Genomic DNA, 24,188 nt, shown 5'->3' on the forward strand with positions numbered 1-24,188 from the left:
ACAGTCCTTCACTGTTTAGGCTCCTGAGTGACAGAAGCTGTCTCTAGATATTCTTCTTTAGGGGAGGTTACTTTAAAGGTTGTTCAGTTTCTAGAACCCAACCCAGGTCACAATCATCCAGAACTCCAGTTCCAGGAAATCCAACACCCTTTTCTTGCCTCCACGGGCACCAGGCATGCACGTGGTACACTTACAGACAATGCAGGCAAAATACTCATATGCATAAAATAAAATTTAAAACATTTTTAAGAGTTCTATCCCCAGCACTACCAAAGAAGCACAAGCCACAAACCTGGATGAAGAGACGCAGCTCAGTGATGGATGTGTACGAGCTTTGCATGTGCAGGGCCCTAAATCTGAGCACCAGGACTGCATCTTCAATTTGCAAACTTCAGTTGCTAACTCAGGGCTCTTCATTTCTCTCTTAAAATAACTGTATCCTTTAAATCAGCCAAGATCACTTCTAGAATCCTAGTGGAGAAATCTCAGGAGATATAGTTGAAACTGTTTCTTAAAGAGGGAGCTAGAATAGCTTCAGAGTAACAAGAGTGAGAATGGAGACAGAGAACCTGTGCTTGAGTTAAGATGAGACTGTGTGGTGGTACTCAAGTTCCAGCACAAGATGACTATCCAGAGTAAAGGGGCAGAAGTGTGTCTAAACACCCCATAGTATTGGGGGGAGTAGTTTGGGGTACACCCAGGCATACAGGGTCAGAGAACTCTGGAATTGAATTCAGCACTGAATACTCTTCTATCTGGCTACAATTACAGTGTAAGAGCTGGAATGAGGTTCTTGAAACTATTTGAAGTCATATACCTCACACCTAATATTAGAGTCTCTAAAAGATCCTCTTATCAGTTATGTATGGGGGGAGAACCAAGGACAACTGAGTGGAAACTAGCTATTCACCTATGGGAATTACGGAGTTACTGTTGTTTGCTCCTGATTAAGGTGGAGAGTGTGAGGAAACTTATTTGGATCCTTTACTCAACATCTGCTGTAGCACAGTTTTGTGCGTTGTTTTTGTTTGCCATATCTATATATTACTATATATCATCATAATAAAATATTCTCACTAGGTGTGTAAAGAATAAAAAAAGAGTTCATGCTCTCTGACTTTCTGACTTCCTACTTCTACTTCCTCATTGCCTGATTAAAACCATGTTGTTGTTTTTTTTTTTTCTTTTACAGGTCATGATCTTACTGTGCAATCAACAAAGTTTCATTTGCACACATGTGGACTATTGCCATCCGCACTGCTACCTGCACCACAGCCGCTCCTGCGCCCGGCTGGTCAGGGCCATTAAATTGCTGTATGGGGACAGTGTGGACTCCCTGCGTGAGAGCAACCACATCAGCAACGTGGCTCTGAGGGGCAAGAAACAGAAAGAGGTGAGTGAGTCACCAGGTAATATACCAAGAGCGGGAGAAAAGATGTAGTTACAGTGATGTTCTTGTCTGCCCTGGCAATAAAAGGTCATGCAAAAGCAAATGTAGCAAACAGCAGATCTGTGTGGCTCTAAGAAAAGGCAGAAAATATGTGCAAGATAGGCAGACACTTCTTCTGTGCTTGTCTGTAAACATGGAATATTTCCCTGGACCTTGTCTTATAAATAAAACTTTGAAGAGATTGTGATGATGAGTCAGTAACCTTAGAGAGAACAGCATCTTTGTGGGACCTGTGAACAGGATAACCTCACATGACAAGGAAGACTTTGCAGGGATGGTTAGGGAGTTTACAAAGAGATTATGTCCTGGATTGTTCATGTGGGCTCAGTGTAGTCATGGATTCCATCACATAGGAAGAAAAAACTTCTGGGAGTCAGGGCTAGTCAGATGTCAACAGTAGATAGCTGGGAGGGGTCATGATCGGGGGGGGGGGGGGGGGGACTAGAAAACTCCAGGTTCAGAGACAGTCAGGAAACACATTGGAGCCTTCCAGTTCCTTTGAAGTGTTTGACCCTGAGAACTGTAAAGCTAACAAACCTGGGGTGTTTAAGCCTGGGGTAGTTTGTTGGAGAAGCAATAGAGAGCAGATAGAAGTATACATTAAGAAGCAATATAAGTACTAGATGGCTAAGCCATCTACAGATGAGCCGAACCACACTAAGAAAAGAGTCTTTCAATACCCTATTGCATTTCCAAGCACTAAGCTGCTCTTTCACTTGATCTGGCAAAAGAAGGTGACCATGACTGCCTTCCTCCAGCCAAAGGAAACCCCAGTTACCCACCTGCCCCTGAACAGTGGAGCTAAAATGACCATCCCACTGAATGCCATGACTTCTTCTACAGATGCTTTTGCAAGAAGATTTTATAGCACTTGTTCACATCAACAAGTATTCTTTATGCAACAGCTAGTGGCAGTCTTATTAGCTGAAAATAAGCCAGAGGAAAGGATCTTTCTACTACAAAGTTTACAGTCAAGGTTTGGGTTTATATTGGGCAATAATATATACTACAAGCAATTGAGAATATGAACAATAAAAGCAAAAGTTCGGGTTACTTATGTAGCAATGTTTAATACTTTTCTGTTCACCATGAGGTTTTTATATTAAAGTTTTTTTTTAATTTTATTTTATAGTTCCAGGTTACAGTCCATCCTAGCAAGGAAGGCAAGGGGACAGGAACTTAAAACAGCTATTCACATCACACCCACAGCAGGACCACAGAAACATCAGTGTATTTAGCTCACATGTTTGATCAAGAGTTGAGTTTTCCAAATCTTATACAATTCAGAACCTTCTGTCTAGGGAATGGTGCTACCCACAGTGGGCTAGGTCTCCATACATTGATTAACAGGATTAAGATAATCATCCACATATATGACCATAAGCCAACCCAATGTAGACAATCCCACATTAAGACTGTCTACTGTGGTGAGTTTAAGTTGTACCAAGGTGACTGTAAAAGCTAAACGTCATACCATATCTTCAATAAAACCATACCTTGTTAGTGTTAAGCACAGGACACACTCAGTTTCTCCTTCCTTAGCATTTCATCTAAATTTTAATAGAATTTTACTTATGTTTTTCTCACTTGCTGTTTATTTGACCATCCATCCACATATCTATCCAAAAGAATTGTAAAGAACCTCAGGACCATGCTGATCCCATATTTTGTTAGGGTGTAATAATAGACTAAAAGGGACTGAAGATGTAGCTTAGTTGACAGAGTTATTTACCCCAGCATACATAAGTTCCTGGGTTGGAGCTGCAGTACCTCGTAAACTGTGTAGTAGTGGTGCACAAATGTAATCTCAGTACTCCGGAGATAGAAGTAGAAGGATGAGAATTTCAAGATTTTCCATGGATACACAGTGAGTCTGAGGCCGGCCTGCCATACATAAAACTGCCTCAGTGATAACAGTAATAGGCCAAAGAGCCAAAGAAAGGCCTTTTCTTCAAATGTCATGTCTAGTCTTCTCTGAGGGAAAGTTGCTAATCAAACCAACCTTCTAGACTGATCTAAAATTGCAGCAATAGCAGCTGCAGTGGAGAGACATGCTACTGAGGAGCTAAGGCATAAAGCTGGAGACTTGGCAAGGAAAATGACACTTCTCAATAAAGAAATTAGGAACATTTGACAGAAGGATTCTTCAATATTAGTTGAGTTCAGAACCTTCTGGTCAAAAAAAGGTGGAGCGCATGGACCATGGCAACATCCCTGAGGACTGTGGTCCACAATGAGGCTCCATATGCAGATAAAGATGATACCAATAAGGCCACAGAGGCTTCGGTGCTTTATTCTAGCCTTTGAGTCCCAAGGATCCTCTACCACTGAATTATAAATTCTGAAATCTAAGAAATCATTTTGTATTCTACATGACATTCTAAAAAAAAAAAAAAAAAAAAAAAAAAAAAAAAAAAAACTACTTACTTGTTATAGAGGAGTAGTTAATGTTGACTGGATTAGCAAGGTTATGACCAACATGGCTTGTATGACTACCTGCTGCTCTCCCGTGGGTTGGCAGGAAGCTCCACAAAAAAGGCAGGTGACCTTCTGTCATGGCTTTTGCTTTTGAGGAAGAACTACTAAGAATGTCTGAAAACCTTATAGGTTTTAAACTAATCATCCAAGTGAAGAAATAATATATATTAATGGTATGTGACAAACATTGTATTTCCAAAATGCAAGCTTTCTGCTTGAGCACCTTTTCCCTCTTTGTGGTATTTTTGATTTGCCTGTTCTGAATCTGCCATACAAATGGACATTGGCCCCCATTCCAGAAACAGAATGAAAATAGAGAAAAGGCAGTAAGTCAAAAAGAAAGGCAGTGGTCTGGTTAGAATCATCTGTGAGCAGCTGACATTTCATCTGTGTCCCCTCTTGAGCTGGTTCTTTAGGCAGAATGTATCTGTGGTGGACAGTACATTTTGTATCCTACCTAACAAATCCATCTGAGAATCTTCACTTTAATGCTCAGGAACTCATACATTCTGTCACTTAGTTTCAGCACACTTCATCAAGTTGAAAGAATTTTTTTATTGGATATTCTCTGCATTTACATTTCAGATGTTATATCCTTCCCCCAATCCCATCCCTTCTCCCCCTCCCATTACTTTCATGAAGGTGCTCCCTCTCCCAACCACCCTCTCCCTCCTCAGCACATTGACACTGGGAAAATAAATGAGCCTTCACGGGACCAAAGGCCTCTCTTCCTATTGATGCCAGAGAATGCTATCCTCTGTTGCATATGCACCTGGGGCCATGGGTCTTTCCATGCAAACTCATCAGTTGGTGTTTTAGTCCCTGGGAGCTGTGGTGCATTTGGTTGTTTAATAGTTTTGTTTTCCTTATGGGGTTGCCGACCCTTCCAGCTCCTTCAGTTCTTTCTCTAGCTCCTTCATTGGGGTCCTTGTGTTCAGTCTGATGGTTAGCTGCAAGGATCCTCCTCTGTATCAGTATGGTTCTGGCAGAGCCTCTCAAGAGGCATTCACATCATGTTCCTGCCAGTAAGCACTACTTGGCATCAGCAATAGTGCTTGGGTTTAGTGACTGCATATGGGGTAGATCCCCAGGTGAGGCAGTCTCTGGATCATCTTTTCTCCAATCCCTGATTCTCTATTTGTCTATTTTCCTCTCTTGAGGGTTTTGTTCTCCCTTCTAAGAAGGACTGAGGCATCCACTTTCTGGCCTTCCTTCTCTTTGAGCTGCATAAGGTCTGTGAATTCTTGGGTATTCAATGTTTTTGGGTTAGTATCTGCTTATAAGTGAGTACATACCATGAGTGTTCTTTTGTGACTGGGTTACCTCACTCAGGATGATAGCTTTAAGTTATTCATTTGCCTAGGAATTTTATGAACTCACTGTTTTTAATAGCTAAATAATACTCCATTGTGAATATGTACCACAATTTCTGTATCCATTCCTCTGTTGAATGACATCTGGATTCTTAAGCTGGAAGGTTTTTTTTTTTTTCTGTCTGTGTTTTCATTCTTCTGTATTCATGATAACTTTACCACAGAATTCTACAATTTTTTTATACCTACTGAAAGCTAAGGAAGTCTTGGGTATTTTGTTCATTTCTACGTGTTTAGAACTGTATTCTAAATAGAGTATACATTCACTTAGTGCTTTATATGAAGTAAGAGAGTTGTTTCTAGCTGTTTGCTTTAGATCAACTGTAATGATTGGAAATAAACAAAACAAGATTTTTTTCTTCAGTTAAACAGAACACTGGGTCAATGATGCATTCCTCACATAGAGAAAGGACCCACTGTGGGTAGATACTTTGAAGCCAATGCAAATGACAAGAGGTTGACTGATTTCCCTAAAGAATGTTTTCAAACTGTGACACTGGGACAAAGAGCAGATTATATCTCAATTTCTAGGTCAGAGGGACACACAAGAACTTAACTACACACATGCATTATTTGCATGTCAACTGTATGTGAAGCACAAGGGGTCTAGTTGTGTTTTGGAAAGAATGACACTTCATTGATGTGCCATAAAGAAATCATCCCAGGAGAGCCTGGCAGGGTAATTCCTGTTTTCCCAGTTTTTCAGTACCTGTTATCTTCATGGCATGAACCTCATCATTTGTTTATATTTACTGTCCATTATTCTGTTTGCATTTTTTGGTGTCTTCCTAAAGGGGAGGCAAGGGCAGCCGTCACCATGAATGTGCCCTCAGCATCATTGCAGATGTTAGCTCAGCCCCTGGCATATGGTTACACAATAAATACTCTTGAATTATTCAATGAATAAGTAAAAACATAATTTTAAATAGTTAAATATTATTTCTCTGTAATTGATAATTATGCAATACAAAGAACAGAATCCCATTCAGACAAATTCACTGAAGCCAGGGACAGAGAGGGAAACAGTCAGTCTCCAAGGAATTTATCACAGAAGCTGCCATCTGGAAGTTCCTAATCTCTGCCTCTGTCAGCACCATCTCTGCTGACTACTGTCTCCTTAGGCCATTTCCTCTTGCTTTGTACATATGTTTTCTAGGTGGTAACATTCTTTCTAGCACAGAACAGTTCTCGCTATAGGAGAGTAACATGTTGGTTCCTGGCCCTCCATTTAAGCCAAATCCCATAAGTGTGGATTTCTTGGCCAGTACAGGCTGATTTGACATTGCAAATGTAATCTAGAGCAATATAGATTTAAAAAAACAGTATGACTGTTTTTTAAAGATACATTTATGTGTGTGTGTGTGTGTGTGTGTGTGTGTGTGTGATACATGTGAGCGCGTGCACACACACACAGAGAGAAGCACACTGAGGTAGTTGACCTTCCCCAGTATCCTTGAGATCTTATGCCCCTATGACTGTCTCTTTTGACTCAGCTACTGTGGTAGGACCCTATCAGTAGTGGATAAGGTTCTTGATACATAAAATTTCCTGAAAACAACAAAATATGTATTTACTCCATACAGAGAAGGAGCCAGCATGCCAAAGAAAGGATTCCATCCAAGTTGAGCTTGGTGAATGATGAGTTCTGTGCTCTCAGCCAGCTATACCACTAGCAAGTCTCCTGGGCAACAAACTTCCCTTTCATATAATCTCGGGGTGCCTCATGGCAGTCTTAAGAGAGTCTCATGGGGGCCTATCTTCTCTCCAGGTGGGAATGTCAACAGGTCATCTCCATCACGTGATTCCAGTTGCTGTGCTGCACAACAATATATTCGTGTCCATCCCAGAGCAAACACTGAACTACTGTCCTCTATCAGTGATGAGTTCTGTCCTTTGTCTTTGTTTAGTCAGCGCAGATCTCTCTACAGAGTCTTGCTTGGTATGAATTCTAACCATTTATGTAGTCCAGTGGGATCTAAAACTGCAGAAACCACTTCTAGATACCATGGGAAACAACCCTGCATTCTATTCAATACCTCAATTTGTTTTTTTTTTTTGTTTGTTTGTTTGTTTGTTTGTTTGTTGTTTTTTGTCTTTAAAATAAAAAACCCTTTCACTGTACTTTTGTCTGAGTCAAGAGTCACATCACACTACATAGGTACTTCAGGACTTTCCCACCGAACACCAAGTCCCCCGTAACACATTTCCATCTCTGGTATCTACTGCCTGACATTCAAACACATGTGACCCTGATGGGAAAGCCACACTCTAGGCGTCATGGAAGCCATCATGCTTCCTCAGCCCACATGCAAGCATGCACTCTTCCCAGGAGAAGCCAGTGGACAGAAGGAAAGACAACTCTGTGGTTTCTAATACATTGGCTTTAATGTGAGTGCTCGGTGTTTCTTTCCTTGAACTGGATACTGTTGTATCCTATACTTTAATGGAGAAGAATGATTTAATAAGTAACCATAAAATGGTACAATGGCTAGCCAGAGGACTGAGGGCTACACTTGTCGAAGTCTAAAATCATGACCCACCCCCAGCAAATACTTATAAAAATTCCAGTGAAATGGTTGTTTAGGACTGTGTGCCACACACAGAAAGCTATGATGGTTCTACTAAGATGCACCAAGTTAAGAAGACTAAGCAGAAACAAGTAATTACTGTTGTAAAACTGGGAATGTGGATGGGTTCTGCTTTCTCCATAGTTTTTGTCTTTTCCAGGTACTCTGGTCTACTTGTGCATCATTTGCTGAGTTAAAAAACACAGATGCAGATAGGTATTTTTAAAATACCACAAATCTTTCAGAAGACACACCTCTAGAAGGAAAGCTATTGCTATAAATAATTTTAAAGGTTTCCATTTTATATATATATATACATATATATATGTATATATATGTATATATACATATATACACATGTATATATGTCTTCATATACATATACATATATCTATACACACACACACACACACACACACACACACACACACACACACACATATATATATAATTCATATAGCAGATTTTCTAAGTGTTTTATGTTCCCAAGCTCATACTTCATGGTTTTTATTCTTTTTCTTTCAAAACCAGAGATACAGCTCTGATCTCCTGTTTTGTTATTGTTGTTGTTTTTGTTAGTAGTAGTAGGTTCATTTTAAAAGATGGTCCCATACCAGCCCTAGAACAGATTTATAGTCTTGTTTTTTGTTTTGTTTTGTTTTTCTTTAGAGTTTCAAGAGTGTTTCTTGGGTCCTGGGCATGCTTGTAGATTTGTGTTTTCTTTCAAAATATCTCTACCTCACACTGTGAAGCTCTGCCAAAAATTCTTAAGTTTAGTTTTCCCTTTGGCATAGAGGAAGAATGTGTCTCATTGGCCTGAACCTGCTGAAACAAATGAGCTTCATTCTGTGTGAGCTGGGACAGCCTGGAATGCAGAAAAACAGGAAGGAATCAGAAGTCAGGATTAATGAATAAGGAAGGACCAGTTCTCCAAAATGTGCCAACACTTCCAGGCTTGGTCACCTTGGGAGTAAGATGAAAGCATTGTCTCATCTTTGTGTAAATGAAACAGCCTGTTTTGAATCCCCGTTTAAGGATAATTTGAAAGGAGAGCTATTGGTTTCTATACTTTTTTTTTTTCAAACCACTTTACCTATACAGTTTATGTGGCTGTAATGGGTACCATCAACTTTCTCTTCTGCTGCCCTGTTTGTTCCTTTTCATCTTAACGCTTGGCCTGGCCACATGCCTCGGGGTGTGCCTTAGAATGGAATGTGTTTTGTCTACTTCAACAGTTATTTCAATTTGTTTTGTTTTAACCATTTGACACAACATAATGAAACCTGAAAGAAAACTCGGAAATCTTTATCTTTTCCATGTTTGATGACTAACTAACTAGCTTAGCACCTTGGTCAGATCAATCCACCTCTGTGTCCTTTAAAGGTAAAGAAGACGCTTCTTGGTAATCATATCTAACCCCGTTTCCTCAACAAAACCAATGCTTTTCAGAACGTTTGGGCCTGTTTAAAAGGAAAATTATACTTTCTGTTAGGAAATAGTACTGTGGAGAGATCAGGGGACATAAAGCACTATGGGTTTGTGACAGTACCTTCAGTACATACTTTCCCTTCTCTTAGTGCTCAGATAAATCGTGCCTGAGGACGCCTTCCCTGAAGAAGAGAGTTTCAGATGTCAACCTGGAAGGGAAAAAGGACTCCGGAATGCTGAAGTACATCAGGCTTCAGGTATTAGCTCACGGATCAGAATCATGCACTGGGCACTGACGGGAAAAGGCCCCCAGACACCCTGCTCATGAGTACTGGCAAGACAAAATGGAAGCTGGCACTGGGTTTCCATGAATGCCCGCCACCTTCACTGGTGTGCAAAGGGAGAAAAACCCTTCTTGTTAAACAGCCAGTTGCCAGAAAATGAGGCCTAGGAGTTTGGGTAGACTGTACCTCAACCATGCTGCTGTCTCCAATGAAGCTAATCTCCCACTAGTATGTAATAGCTACCCTAAATTAGTCCATCTAGATTCATAAATCCAATCTGTTTCTGTCTCTGAGACTTGGACAAGAAATTTCATTTGCCTTCTTCTTTGTTGTCTCATCTATGAAATGAGGATTGTAGAAATATACCTATCTCAAAAGATTATTGTTTGGATTAAATAAAACAGTACATTGGCCTACTTATCCAGTTATTGGCATAGTCTGCCACTGTTCCTGCAAATTAACCTTGAAATCATCCCTTTCCCTTGTGGAAGGAGGGGCTTTTCATATTTTTCTAGACTGTTTACAGTGATGACTTACCTATCACTTTCATATATAACCTAAATTATTAGAAATAATGAATTAAGTAGAACTTTGTGAGTGGATCCGGGGAGATAGCCACAATGTATAATCGGATTATTTCAAAGAGAAATGTCATCCAAGTTCATGCTGCCTTCAGAAGTTAACTTTATAAATGGAATCCTTTGCAAGGTACAGACTCCGTGTGGTTTCCAGTGGAGATCTACTAACACAGACAAAATAAAAGAAAGAAAACTTTAAAAACCTACCAGAACTTTGAGGACAGATCCATGATAGTTGACTGTTTTCTTTTCTGTAGAGTTGCCTATACACTATCATTCTTTTTATTTAATTAATTGTAAAATTGTCTTTGTGATGAAAATATGGCAAGATCAATATTTCTTTCTGCCTTGCGTCAACTGATATAGTATAATATCTACACACCATGTTGCCTAACTCCACTCCCATTTTAAGAAATACTTTAATGTCTCCCAGGGGAATCAAAGAAGCAACATGGTTCTTGAGTTTTGAGAAGTAATTGTTGTCATAAAGGATTTTGAAACATGACTTGCATCTCTCTCCCAGGTGATGAGCTTGTCACCTGCTCCCTTATCTCTGCTCATCAAGGCAGCTCCAATTCTGACAGAGGAGATGTACGGAGACATCCAGCCGGCTGCCTGGGAACTGCTTCTCAGTATGGATGAGCACATGGCGGGAGCAGCAGGTAAAGAAACTCTACCTGGGCTCCTGTGGTCATTAGTAACTAGTGTTGAAACAGAGAAAAAGGCACCTTCGATTTTATGTCAGGGCGCTGGAAAGTTTCTGGAACTCTAAATAGAGGCATGCATCTGAGGAATGTTTTCAGAACATCCTTCAAATTGTACCATGCGTTTATACAAAGATCATCAGATCTCTCTTGGGGTATTAGTGTTCTATGACTATAACACAGTACTTTGGGGTTGGTGCACTTCATTGGATAGAATGCTTGACTATCACACACAAATCCCTGGGTTGGGTCCTCAGCACCACATAATGCCAGGCAAGATGAAACATGCTTGTAACACCTCCACCCTGAATGGGGAGGCAAGAGCAATAGAAATTCAAAGTCATCCCTAGCTACATAGTCAGTTAGTCAGTTCAAGGTTTGCCAGGGCTATATGAGACCCTGACTTAAAAAAAAAAAAGCAAAGAAGTAAAATGTATACACACACAGATATCTTAGAGGTAATAATCTAGCCAAGATGACATGGATATTAAAATACATCTGGTGTGCTTAGAAAGCTTGAGGCTATGAGTATGACATCTCACTAAGGGCTAAACTTGCTTATAGAATTAGGCAGCTGAGTGGGATTCAGGCTTATTCTAAGATGACATTATCACAGGTATGGACTTACCAATGTGACTGTAGACAATTGCTCAACAAGTTATATAAAACTGTTATCCAACTTAATATGACATCAGTTGCTTTTGAAACTCGTGACTTTGGTGGTGATGTATATGTATCATTCCAGTATCCAGGAGGCAGGGGCATTGAGGACAGTCTGGGCTATATAACTGTGCTCCAGTCTAGCCTGAGGTAAATAAGACCCTGAGACAAAGAAAGGATTAAGGATGGTTCACAGGCCAATCATTTGCTTAGTGTGTGCAAGGTTCAAGATTCATCTCTGGCCTGTAAATAAAGAAATTAAAATAGTGATGGATTTTAGGTGACCAGTAACTAGTGTCATTTATAGTACTCATAAGACACAGGTATGCTGATGCATGTACCAGCTGAAAGAGTGGCTGCCCAGGATCTCTTGGGGGGTGTTTCTAGAACAAAATAATAGAGAGATGGCCTTGAATCATGGACCCTCAACTCTCAGAGCCCTCAGAGAAATAAACTGAACAGGATCCCCCTACCCCTCCCAAAAAAAAATGGTGAGAAAAACAGAGCTTTCAACTTCTGGAGCCATATAAGCAAAGGAGAATAATTATTCTCAGATTTTTATGCAGGTGCTAAGAGGAAAGAATTGCTGTTAAAAAACAATAATATACACACTCCATGCACATACACAAACACACAACACATGCACACTGTTGGGTTTGCTGGCAGCTTATGACTGTTACAAGAAAACCATTTCGGTGAGGAAAATAAAGTAGACCTCGTCAACAGTGTAAAATATAATCATGTTTAAAATTTGAGGCAGGGTGAAATACATTTAAAACTGAAGAATGGATTTTATATGCCCAGTAGGGTTAAAAGGGTTTGTCAAAAGCCAAGGATCACAGGAGCTAGCATTTATTGTAGAGTTATATCACATTTTATTAATAAAATCTAATTGGATTTTTGTTTTGTTGGGGGTTTTTTTCAATTGCTGTTGTTTTTGAGACAGGATTCCCCTGTGAAGCTCAGGCTGACCTTTAACCTCTGCATCATTTAGGAGTATGGGAGTGTGCCCTTATGCCTAGCACAAGTGGCTCGTATGATAAATGAGCAAACTTAAGAGAAAGTTGAAGGAATTTGTGGAAGTTTGAGCCACTCACAGTCAGAGCCATAAAACCAAGCCCAAACCATAAGAATGTGCGCAGCAGAGAGCCTTGCTCTTTACCACTTTGCTAGAGAAAAATAAGATGAACTTCTGAACTGCAGTGTACTTCTCGCTTTACCAAGCTCTTTCCAGACTGGAAAGATGCTCAGGCAGCTCTGAGAGGCTCAGATTCATCACATGACACAAAGCGCTTTCCTGTGCACCATTTTACCAGAGCAAATATGGCGTCAGGGATTATTACGTATTCATCGCCATCCTTCCCAGACATTTTCCGGGGAAGAAATGGAAGCCACGTGGTTAAGAGGCTTGTCCAAGATCACGAAGCAATGAAGTGTCAGAGCCAGGACCCCAACCTCAATCCTACTGGTACAACTGAGCATGGTTTGAGTCTCTAGGGAAGAGTGAGAGAGTGTGGGTTAAGTCTTTCTGTCTGAGCTATGGGGGTATTTCATTTCTCATTATTCACAAGCCCTGTAGCATAACCACCACCCAGATTTATCTTATTAATATTCAGCTTTTGCTAAAATTTATGATGCTCGAGTCCTCTGACTCACGAAACCACTTTTGCTTCTCAATCTCTGGGAAGGGTAGATGTTCTAAAGAGAATCTGCATCGTAGGCTTTGTTTTTCATATGCCTGATAGAGCTGAGGTTGTTTTAATGACTGTCTTTCTGTTCCATTCTCTGACCACTAGTCAAGAGTCTAACCATCTCCTAAGCAGCACATTTCACTCTGCAACTTTTTCGGCTGCTTTCTCTGGCTCTGCCATAAGCCAAAGGAAGTTTTTCTTAGAACAAGTACTCTGCTGAAATGTCACGCTGTTTGTGCTTTGGCACCAGCTACTAGATGTCATGGTCAAACAGCATGTGCTGTTTGGTGTCTATTCTCTGGAAGATCATTAGCTTTGGCCACTGTTGGCCGCCAACCTCCTTCACTGCCAGAGTGGTTATAAAGAGATAGAAGGTCTAGATCCCCACAATCTCATGAACAACACAACGCCTTAAGATGTGCATCTGATGAATTAATCGTTGGCTGTTTCTAGCCGCCATGTTCCTGTTGTGTGCTGTGAAGGTCCCTGATGCTGTGTCGGACATGTTGATGTCCGAGTTCCACCATGCAGAGACTGTGCAGAGGCTGAACGCCGTTCTCAAGTTCCACACGCTCTGGAGGTTTCGCTACCAAGTCTGGCCCAGGATGGAGGAGGGAGCACAGCAGATTTTTAAGGTGAGAGATGCCAAACGCTATCCTCCATGGAAATAACACCAGCACAATCATCCCAGGGCTTGTTTAAATCCATAAGACAGTGAACAGCCGAAGAATTCTTCTTCCCTCTGATTATATCAGTAAACTTAACTCATATAGAAGTAAATTATATTTGACTAAACAAATTGAAATACACAAGATTATGCAGCAAGAAAATCAAGTCAGTAGCAACCTCACATATCTCATAGCCATCCTCAGGGGTAACCACCTAAGTTTGGATTGTAACTGTCCAGGCATCTGGTTATCTACATACACACAGATGTTAAGGGTAGAGTGCTCAGCACAACTCCGGAGCCTTTGGTTAAAACACATCGTTTTACTAATGAGTTAATTGAGGCCCAAATGATTGTCCTGTGTCCTAACCGAGAAGTCTTAGAGTACAGCCTTTTTCTCTGATATTTCTTACTCCTCTGAGGGTCCCTCCAGCCCTGACACCTATTAATGCAGACTATTTAATTCTACCTCGATCTCATTCCAGCTCCTACTCCATCCTACTCACCTCATTCTTCTGGTGTCTACTAACAGATCCCGCCTCCCAGTATAAACTTCACCCTGCCCTCACCAGTACTTGGAATGCCATCTGTCCCAATGTTTGACCCTCCATGGGTCCCCCAGTGCAGCGGGAGTGTCCAGGACCCCATTAACGAAGACCAGTCTGTGAGTAACAGGCCCTTTCTTTCCCATATCTTTACTTTGCACGGGATGCATGAGACCATCTGGCCATTCTTGTCATGAGAATGTAATAACACAGAAAGCCACAGTGACGCACCATCTTGGGAATAGTAGAAACTAGGTTCTATCAAGTTTCTTTTTCTTTTTCTCTAATTGGCAAAACGTCAGACAGACAGGCATTTGTTCTCTGGTAAAAGGAACATTTTTACTGCTGTTGGTTGTTGCATTGATCTAATTGCAATGTGTGAGCTGCCCAGTGGTTAAATACGTGGGTCCAGCAGGAGTTAAGAAACAAAGGCAGCAGCTTCTGATTCTTGTTTGCTTTCTCATCTGATTGTTGTGACCACCATCAGCCCTGCTGCGGTTACTCAAAGCCTTGCGTGTTACGGTGCTTGTATGTGTCTCTGCCACGTGGAACATAGCTCAGAGACAGCTGAGTTTAGTTACAGGAAAAACGAAACATGTGCCTTTGGAAACAGATGGTTCATCAAATCTATGCCATTACCCTCTATTTAATAACACACCCCTAAATTAAGAGTAACAGTTTTATTGACTCAAAAAGTGAAGCACGGGCATCACAGTTAAGGAAGGCATCAATGGCATAGCCAGTGTTTGGGATGAATCTTCTGTCCCTTGTCTTTATCTTTTGTCTGTGGAATGGTGGATTGGTTTTAATATTCTTCACTTCATATTCTACATTCAACCTGGTAACACTTTCTAATGTCCTCCTTTCCATCCGATACCATTCTCCTACAAAGTGCTCCCAGTGTGAATCTGTACTTAACTGATTTATCTTCTTTACCTGGTGCTAAATAGTTGATTGATAAAATGAGGTAACTTATTTGAGAGTTGTATCCCTTCCTTTTTCCCTTGCAAGTCTGTCTTTCGGTTTTATTCACATTATATGATAAACATACCTCATTTAAAGCCCCTTTAACAAAAGTTGTTCTTCATGGTGAAAAGGTGAATTGATATCATCCGAGCATGTAAAATAGCATCATTTCCAGAAATTACAGACATTCTCGAGTAAGTACAATAAGGCATAGGGGGAAAAGTCATCAACTGTAGAAATTTAATAAAATTTTAATATATATATATTCACGAATTAGGTCATGGGTGGCCTAATGTTTTCCTAAGAGAAAACCACTCTTTGTGCCTATGACCCTGCAAGAAGATTGGCCATGCACTCGCTTTTGTGTCTCCACAGAAATCCTTCTCTGCCCGAGCAGTGTCCCGCTCCCATCAGAGGGCAGAGCATATCTTAAAGAACTTGCAGCAGGAGGAAGAGAAGAAACGCCTCGGTCGTGAGGCGAGCCTCATCACCGCCATCCCCATCACCCAGGAGGCTTGCTATGAGCCTACCTGCACACCCAACTCAGAGCCTGAGGAAGAAGGTGCCTTCATACTGGCGTAGATTTCTTGGGAGAGTATGCCACAGGGGAAAAAAACTTCCTTTCAGAGCTTTACCCTCTCTCTCCCTTAGAAAGAGAGAAGAGATGCTGTTTTCTAAAGTTTAGAATTGTTTGGTATCTAGAGAACGGTAGTAACCTCGAACAAATCCGTCTGGACACAGAGCAAGTTGAGTCCAATAATGCTCAAGACAGCAAGTGCGCCAACTCTTACTTAGAGTGAGGTAGTCCATCCATTGCTTTTAACCTTCTCAAGTGTACAGAGCTTTCTGCTGGTTACCAAAAAATTTACTAATGAATCACTCTAAATTTTTTTGATTCTCTGGTTTGTGGGCAAGTTTAGAAAGAATCTTTTGGTTTCCCTAGAAATTCTTGTTTTGTTTTCTAAGCATGCAGTAAATTGCTAAGACATTATGCTCTGCAAATAGCAGTACTTGATATAATAAGCTCAAGTTTACTTTGTCGTGATGATAAGTTTGGGTTATAAAACCAAAACTAACATTCCCTGTTCTGTTTGCCAGTAGAAGAAGTTGCCAATCTGACGTCCCGACGGCTGTCCGTGAGTCCATCCTGCACCTCCAGCACCTCACACAGGAATTATTCCTTCCGCAGAGGGTCAGTCTGGTCTGTACGTTCAGCAGTCAGTGCTGAAGGTGTGTCCCATTGCCAATGTGCTGTTCTTGATGACTAATTTATTCTAAAACATACTCTAAAATCAGAAGTGCTTTATAGATTAGAGTTTGTATGTAGTTATTTAATTTTTGAGTTCAAGATTTTGGGTATGGTATTAGCATCCAACTTTATTCTTTTGCTCAGATGTACCTAGATGTCCATTCATTAATTAATAATTGCACTCTCCCTTAAATTTTCTCAACACTGTTTTCAAGAATCATTCAACTGTGGTTTTAATGGTCTATATTTGTTCTCATAATTCTATCATACTTATCTATATCAGTTTCTATGCTGATCCTGAGACTAGGCAGTCTTGGCTCTAGCTTTCTAACTAATTATTATGTTAGAAAGTGACGGTTCTCTCTCAATTTGTTCTTCTCCTTTAAGATTATTTTAGCCATTCCTGATCTCTTGGCATTCCTGTGTGAATTTTACAGTGGTTTCAACAATGTTCAAAAAAGAAGATGATTTATCTAAATCAATATGGGCCATATCAAGGCTTCTTACCTATGAACATGGGTTCTCTGTCCATTCATACTATTATAATGTCTGTGATTTTTTTTTCAGTCTACAAATTTTACACTTCCTTTGTTGAATTTCCTCCATTATATTTTTTATTGTTGCCATTTTATAAGAACTTGTTCTTCTAATTTCACCTACAAGGCTTTTTATTACTAATATGTAGATATAAATATTGATTTTTCTGTATATATTTTGTGACCTGAAAACTTGATGAGATGGTTTGTTATTTTTAGTGATATTATGGATATTTTTGTAAGATATTCTATATATAGGGTCATGTCATTTGCAAACACAGACTATTTAATTTTTTTCTAATGCAGTTTTCCTACATTTCTTGTTATTGACTAATTAGCCCTGCTTAGGGCAATGTTGCTAGAAGCAGTATCAAGAAGTTGTCTTCCTATCAATCCTAAGTGAAAGCAGTAAGTCTTTCACCATCAATTATGGTATTAGCCATGAATATTTAGTAAATGGTCTTTATCAAGTCGAAAGAGAACTCCTTTTGATTCTCAGGGGTTTAGTATTTTATTCATGAAATTATTTTATGTTTGTCAAATGGTTTTTATACACCAATTAAAATTCTCATGTGCTTTTTATTCTCAATTGGCATGGTGTGCTGTATTACTTTTTTCTTTTCTTATACCTTGCTTCTATTGCATGCCAAAGACAAGCATCTTGTCCATAGTATACAGTCTTTCTTTTCTTTCCCATTTAACAGCACGCTGTTGAGGATTTTCACTCCTGTGTTCAAAAAGGATACAAGTCCACAGTTTTCATTTCTTGTGATGTCATCATCTAGTTCCATAATCAGAGAAAATACACAGCTGAGTATACACACAGGTTTGAATAGTCATTTAAACACTGATCCCATCGATTGCCAAAAATAGATATGTTGTTTTCATTTTTCGTATATATATCAAAGTCCTTTTAATGTCCTTTGTGAATTATTATTCGAAAGACTGGTGATTTAGAATCAACGTAATTACCACATATTTGTGAATTCCCCACATTTCCTACTGTTACTGACATCTGACTTCATCAGTGCGGAATGAGAAAGCACACTTTGTGTGAGTTAGCCCTTTAAACTTACTGTGGGTCCTTTAAACTTACTGCTTACACTCTGCTCTGTGCTGGGTAGCAGTGTTTCTTTCTTCTGACAGTTTGGGTCTGTCTGTTTTGCAATGACGTTTGAGTCTTTGATTTCCTTGTGAATTCTGTCCAGCTGATCTCTTCTGAAAATTATATAGCCTCCAGTGCTTACTATCAAATTGCTTCTTTCTCCAGATATGCTACTGAATGAATACTTCCATGTAATTAATCTTCCTGAGAAGCTGAATCTTTATGAAAATATATCCTTCTCTACTGTAGTAAGAGTTTTTCTCTTAAAATATAATTATCTTGTAAGAAGTTCCCCAATCCAACTCTCTTTTCATTTCTGTTCACATGATTTATCTTTGTACTTTAAAACAATGTTATGATTCTTTTCTTCCTTTTTTAATATATATATTTTTATTTGCATCCCAAATGCTAGTCCTCTTCCAGTCTTCTCCCTCAAAGAGACCCTCCTCTCACTTTCCCTCACCTTTCTCCTCTGACAGGGTAGGGCCTCTCTGGGTATCTCCCAACCCTGCATCATCAAGTCTCTGCAAGTTTAGGTGCATCTTCTGAGGCCAAACAAAGCAGTTCTGTTGAGGAATGAATACCAAAGTCAGGTTACAGCCTCAGGGAGAGCCTCTGCTTCCATTGTTGGGGAGCCCATATGAGAACCGAAATGCATGTCTGCTACATATGTTCTTGGGGCCTCATTCCAGCCCTGTGTGTTCTTTGGTTGGTGGCTCTGTCTCTGAGAGTTCCCAGAGCTCCAGGTTAGTTGACTCTTTTGGTCTTCTGGTGAAGTTCCTATCCCTTTTCGGGCCTTCAATCTCTTCCTCAACTCTCTCATAAGTGTCCCTGGCCTCCATTCAGTGTTTGGCCGGAGGTATTTGCATCTGTTTCAGTCAGATGCTGGATAGAGTCTTTCAAAGGACAGTTATGCTAGGTAGGCTCCTGTCTACAAGCATAAAAGAGTATCATTAATAATGTCAGGGACTGGTGTTTGCTCGTGGGATGGGTCTCAAGTTGGGCCGGTTATTGGCTGGCCATTCCTTTGGTCTCTAGTCCATCTTTGTCCCAGCATTTTTTTAAGACAGGACAGATTTGGGGTTGGAAGTTTTGTGGGCAGGTGGTGTCCTTATTCCTTCACTGGGGGGCTCTTGCTTGGCTACAGGAGGTGGCTTCTTCAGGTCCATGTCCCCACTGTTAGGCATCTTGGCTAAGGTCACCTGTACTGACACCTGGGAGTCTCCCCCATTCTCAGGCAATGTTCTGATTTTTATACATAGATTGTTTAAGTTTGTATATTCATGTTTTCATCCATTCCACTAATTCTCTCTTTTGCTTGGAAATTTAAATAAGTTTATTTAATGCAATTTAAATAAACTAATGTCTATTTCTGCCATATTAAATGAAAAAAATGTCACCTGAGAAACAGTTTGTAACGTTTATTTTTTATTATAGCCACTTTAGCAGTTATTTGAAGTGTATGAGATTGCAGTGTATTCATAATAGCTCTTTTAAAACTATTGCCTGGCCTATACCTGGAACTGACCCTGTGCTACAGCTCTCTGTACCCAGACTCTGCTGGGAGAGAGCTGGTCCCACAGAAGTGCTGACATGCCTGAGAATAAGACCACCACTTCTGCTCTGAAGGACCCACATGGAGCCTTCAGGACACAGGAATGATGAAGCATTTTGGGACATGATCCTTCCAGTTTCTGTCTGCACCCAGTGCCAAAGCTCTCTGTACCCAGACCCTGATGAGTACTGTCCCCTAGTAGGACTTACACTCAGGCTTACAGGAGGGTCAAGCCACTGTCAGATTCAGCAAGACGAGTTAACACCAGAAATAAGCATATGGCAAGAGGCAAGTCTAAGAACCTAAGAAACAGAAACTAAGGTCACCTGGCATCATCAGAACTCAGTTCCCCCAGCACAGCAAGTCCTGGATACCCTAACACACCTGAAAAGATATACAGGACAACATAGATAGAAGCCCTTAAAAAAGAAACACAAAAAACCAAAATCTCATTAGAAAATTACAGAAAAACACAACCAAACAGGTGAAGAAATTGAACAAAAGCATCCAGGATCTAAGAATGGAAATAGAAACAATAAAGAAATCACAAAGGGAGACAACTCTAGAGATAGAAAATGTAGGAAAGAGAACATGAGTCATAGACACAAGCATCACCAACAGAATACAAGAGATAGAAGAGAGAATCTCAGGGGCAGAAGATACCATAAAAAAAAAATTGACACAATAGTCAAAAAAAATGCAAACTGCAAAAAAGCTCCTAACCCAAAACATCCAGAAAATCCAGGACACGATGAGATCAAACCTGAGGATAATACATATAGAAGAGAGTGAAGATTCCCAACTTAAGGGCCAGTAAATATCTTCAACAAAATTATAGAAGAAAACTTCTATAACCTAAAGAAAGAGATGACCATGAACATACAAGAAGCCTACAGAACTTCAAATAGGTTGGACCAGAAAAGAAATTCCTCATGTCACATAACAGTCAAAACACCAAAACAAAGAAAGAATTTTAAAAGCAGTAAAGGAAAAAGTCAAGTAAAATACAAAGGCAGACCTATGAGAATCACACCAGACTTCTCAACAGAGACTATGACAGCTAGAAGACCTGGCCAGATGTCCTACAGATACTAAGAGAACAGAAATGTCAACCAACCCAGGCTACTATATCCAACAAAACTTTCAAATAAAATAGATATTCCAGAGAAAACCAAATTTACACAATGTATTTCCACAAATCCAGCCCTACAAAGGATAATAGATGGAAAACTCCAACACAAGGAGGGAAGCTACACCCTAGAAAAAACAAGAAAGTAATTTTCTTTCCACTAACCCAAAAGAAAGCAGCCTTGCAAACATAATTCTACTTATAATAACAAAAATGCCATCAAACAACAATCATTGGTCCCTAATATCTCTCAACATCAATGAACTCAATTACCCAATAAAAAGACATAGACTAGCAGACTGAATACATAAAGAGGACCCAACATTTTGTTGCATACAGGAAACACACTTCAATGACAAAGACAGATGCTACCTCAAAGTAAAAGGCTGGAAAACAATTTTCCAAGCAAATGGTCCCAAGAAACAAGCTGAAGTAACTATTCTAATATTGAATAAAATCAACTTTCAACCAAAAATTATGAAAAAAGATAAGGAAAGACGCTTCATACTCATCAAAGCAAGATGCTGCAAAGATGAAATCTCAATTCTGAATATCTATGATCCAAACGCAAGAACACCTACATTCATAAAAGAAACCTTACTAAAGCTCAAAGCACACATTGTACCTCACATAGTGGGAGCCCTCAACACTGCACTCTCATCAATGGACAGATCATGGAAACAGAAACTAAACAGAGAAACAGTGAATCCAACAGAAGTTATGGACCAAATGGATTTAACAGACATATATTTATGTAGGAAAAACCAAGAAAGGAATAACATTTAAAATGTAAATAAAATATATCTAACTTAAAAAAAATAAAGTAAATGGGGCAGACAGCAAATGAGGGAAGGTTTTAGCATTAGAAAATAATCATTAATAAAAAGTTAGAATCTCAGTCTGTTATAGCTTTTCTGATTCACACTCTAATTGAGAAATAACTATCTTTAAAAAGAAAGAAAGAAAGAAAGAAAGAAAGAAAGAACTACTGCCTAATATGCACCGTCACATCTAAGCATCCCAGGGAGAGTTTCTATTGATTGCCCTTGTTCCTGAATATGAAGAGTGTAAGGAAAAGTCACAGGGCACCAATATTGTTAAAATATGATGTCCTGAGTTTCAGCACCAATGTTGGGAGAAGGATGAAGAGAGTGGGAGGGAATATGGCCCATGGAAGTGCAGTGAGGCCTGGGGGCAAGGGAGATGCCTCTGAGGGGCCCATGTTAGGAATCCCTTCCCCCTGAGGGACCAGCCACATGACGGTGTAGTACAGAATAGAGTTTATTCAGGTCATAGGAGAGTTAAGAGGGTAGTAGAGGCAGAGAGAGAGAGAGAGAGAGAGAGAGAGAGAGAGAGAGAGAGAGAGGGAGAGAGAGAAGAAGAAGAAGAAGAAGAAGAAGAAGAAGAAGAAGAAGAAGAAGAAGAAAAGAAGAAGAAGAAGAAGAAGAAGAAGAAGAAGAAGAAGAAGAAGAAGAAGAAGAAGAAGAAGAAGAAGAAGAAGAAGAAGAAGAAGAAGAGAGGAATAGAGGAGTAGAGACTGGCCATGAACACGTGGAAAGAGAGGGGAAAAGGAAGGGGAGGAGGGATAGGGATGGGAGAGCAAGAGAGCAAGAGAGGCAAAAGGCAAGAGAGAGAGGAGGGGCAAGCAGTCCCTTTTATAGTGTCACTAGGGCGGAGCATACCTGGCTATTGCCAAGTAACTGAGGGGTGGGGTTTACAGGATCCCAATAAAGAGTATTTTCTTATATTTTTATGAGCACCTCATACATTTTTATTGAAAGGAGCTAAAAATATCTATCATGTATCTATCCACCTATCATTTTTGATATCCCATATGTATTTGATAAGAAGGTATGATTGACAAGAACCGAAAAAAGCTTTTACCTTTCAGCCCCTTACAGGACCCATCTAAAATCTCAAATAGTCATAGAAGTTAGGATAGGAGAATCAAATTTTATTAAAAAAATTTATAAAAATTTATATAGATTTTATAACATTTATAACATCCATTATTCTTAACATTTTATAAAAATGTTTATCTTGTATCAATAATAAAAGTGAGTTTATTTTTATGTTAGTATCCTGTTACGGAACTTCAGTATCATTCTTGATTTTTATTACCTATACTGCCCTTTATTCTAATTGAAAGGATTTTCAATTTTAGTATTTATTGTATTTATCAGATAAGGACAATAATATGACTGAGTTGCATCATTTTTACCCTAAGTTTACATTCTTTCTGATACTTAATATTCATGCTTATAAATCTCACACACGTTTGTGACATGTGGTATCTATGAGAAATGCCTAAGACTGTGTTTAGAATTTTATTTTTATGATTTCATGTTAAGAACTGTTTCCTATTTCAATATGACTGTGTATCTCTTTCACTGCCTCATAAGGCTAATGACAGCGCTTGGGAAGATGGTTGATTTCGTTGTTTTATAATGGTCTATAAAGTCACGTCTATGTTTATTTTAGCATCAGTATAGTCTGTATTGCTAAATAGGATTTGAACTGCAAATCGTTATTGCATTAGAATTTGTCTCTCCCTCCAGATGAGGAACACGCCACTGAACACACACCGAACCACCATGTGCCTCAGCCTCCACAGGCAGTATTCCCGGCATGCATCTGTGCGGCAGTTCTTCCCATTGTTCATTTAATGGAGGATGGTGAGGTGCGGGAAGATGGCGTGGCAGGTATCATCTGCAGTGAAACCATTTTGTTCTTATTCTGCTTGTCTGATGGAAACCAGAGGTTTCTCCTGAGCATTCGCGCTGCTGACTGAATACTGGATTGTTCTATGGACATGTTATAATTACAGAGTTTTAACGTAACATACTAATGCTATCACTTCCTCTCCCTCCTTCTCTTGCTTCTTTTATTACATTTACCAAGAAATGTTATTAAAATCAGTAGCTAGGTCCATAATTTTCTTATTACCAGAAAATATAACTTATCTATCAACAAGTCAATAGTGATTTTTCCCAATTCAGAAATCTTAAATATTAACTCACTTGCACTAAACCTTCATTCCTACTTGATTACCTTCCTAGATATGCCAGTAAAGAAAATTTCAAAGAAGAAATTATAAACTAGAAATAAAATGCTATATTTACAATGCACAAAAGGTTAATACTCTTTTTATGTTTCTTTTTCTTTTTTATGCTTGACTAGGGACTGGACACAAGTTGTGCACATAATAACCAAGAGTTCATCC

General features: G+C 39.6%; 1 protein-coding gene across 5 annotated transcripts in view; it reads left to right on the forward strand.

The window, feature by feature from the left end:
- UNC80 (unc-80 homolog, NALCN channel complex subunit) overlaps window positions 1–24,188 on the forward strand; it is a gene marked incomplete at its 5' end in the record, with an annotated part of 174,495 nt that overhangs the window by 94,233 nt on the left and 56,074 nt on the right. For 4 of the 5 annotated variants that reach the window (XM_080933194.1, XM_080933197.1, XM_080933195.1 and 1 more), the window contains 8 exons: window positions 1,193–1,393; window positions 9,446–9,553; window positions 10,682–10,820; window positions 13,667–13,848; window positions 14,413–14,544; window positions 15,767–15,953; window positions 16,490–16,621; window positions 23,524–23,667. In XM_080933194.1, the coding sequence (XP_080789320.1) occupies window positions 1,193–1,393; window positions 9,446–9,553; window positions 10,682–10,820; window positions 13,667–13,848; window positions 14,413–14,544; window positions 15,767–15,953; window positions 16,490–16,621; window positions 23,524–23,667 (1,225 nt within the window). The remainder of the gene's footprint in view (window positions 1–1,192; window positions 1,394–9,445; window positions 9,554–10,681; window positions 10,821–13,666; window positions 13,849–14,412; window positions 14,545–15,766; window positions 15,954–16,489; window positions 16,622–23,523; window positions 23,668–24,188) is intronic. The other variant, XM_080933196.1, reaches the window with a different exon arrangement.

This window comes from Micromys minutus, assembly GCF_963924665.1.
Source record: "Micromys minutus genome assembly, chromosome: 19".
Classification (NCBI taxonomy): Eukaryota; Metazoa; Chordata; class Mammalia; order Rodentia; family Muridae; genus Micromys; species Micromys minutus.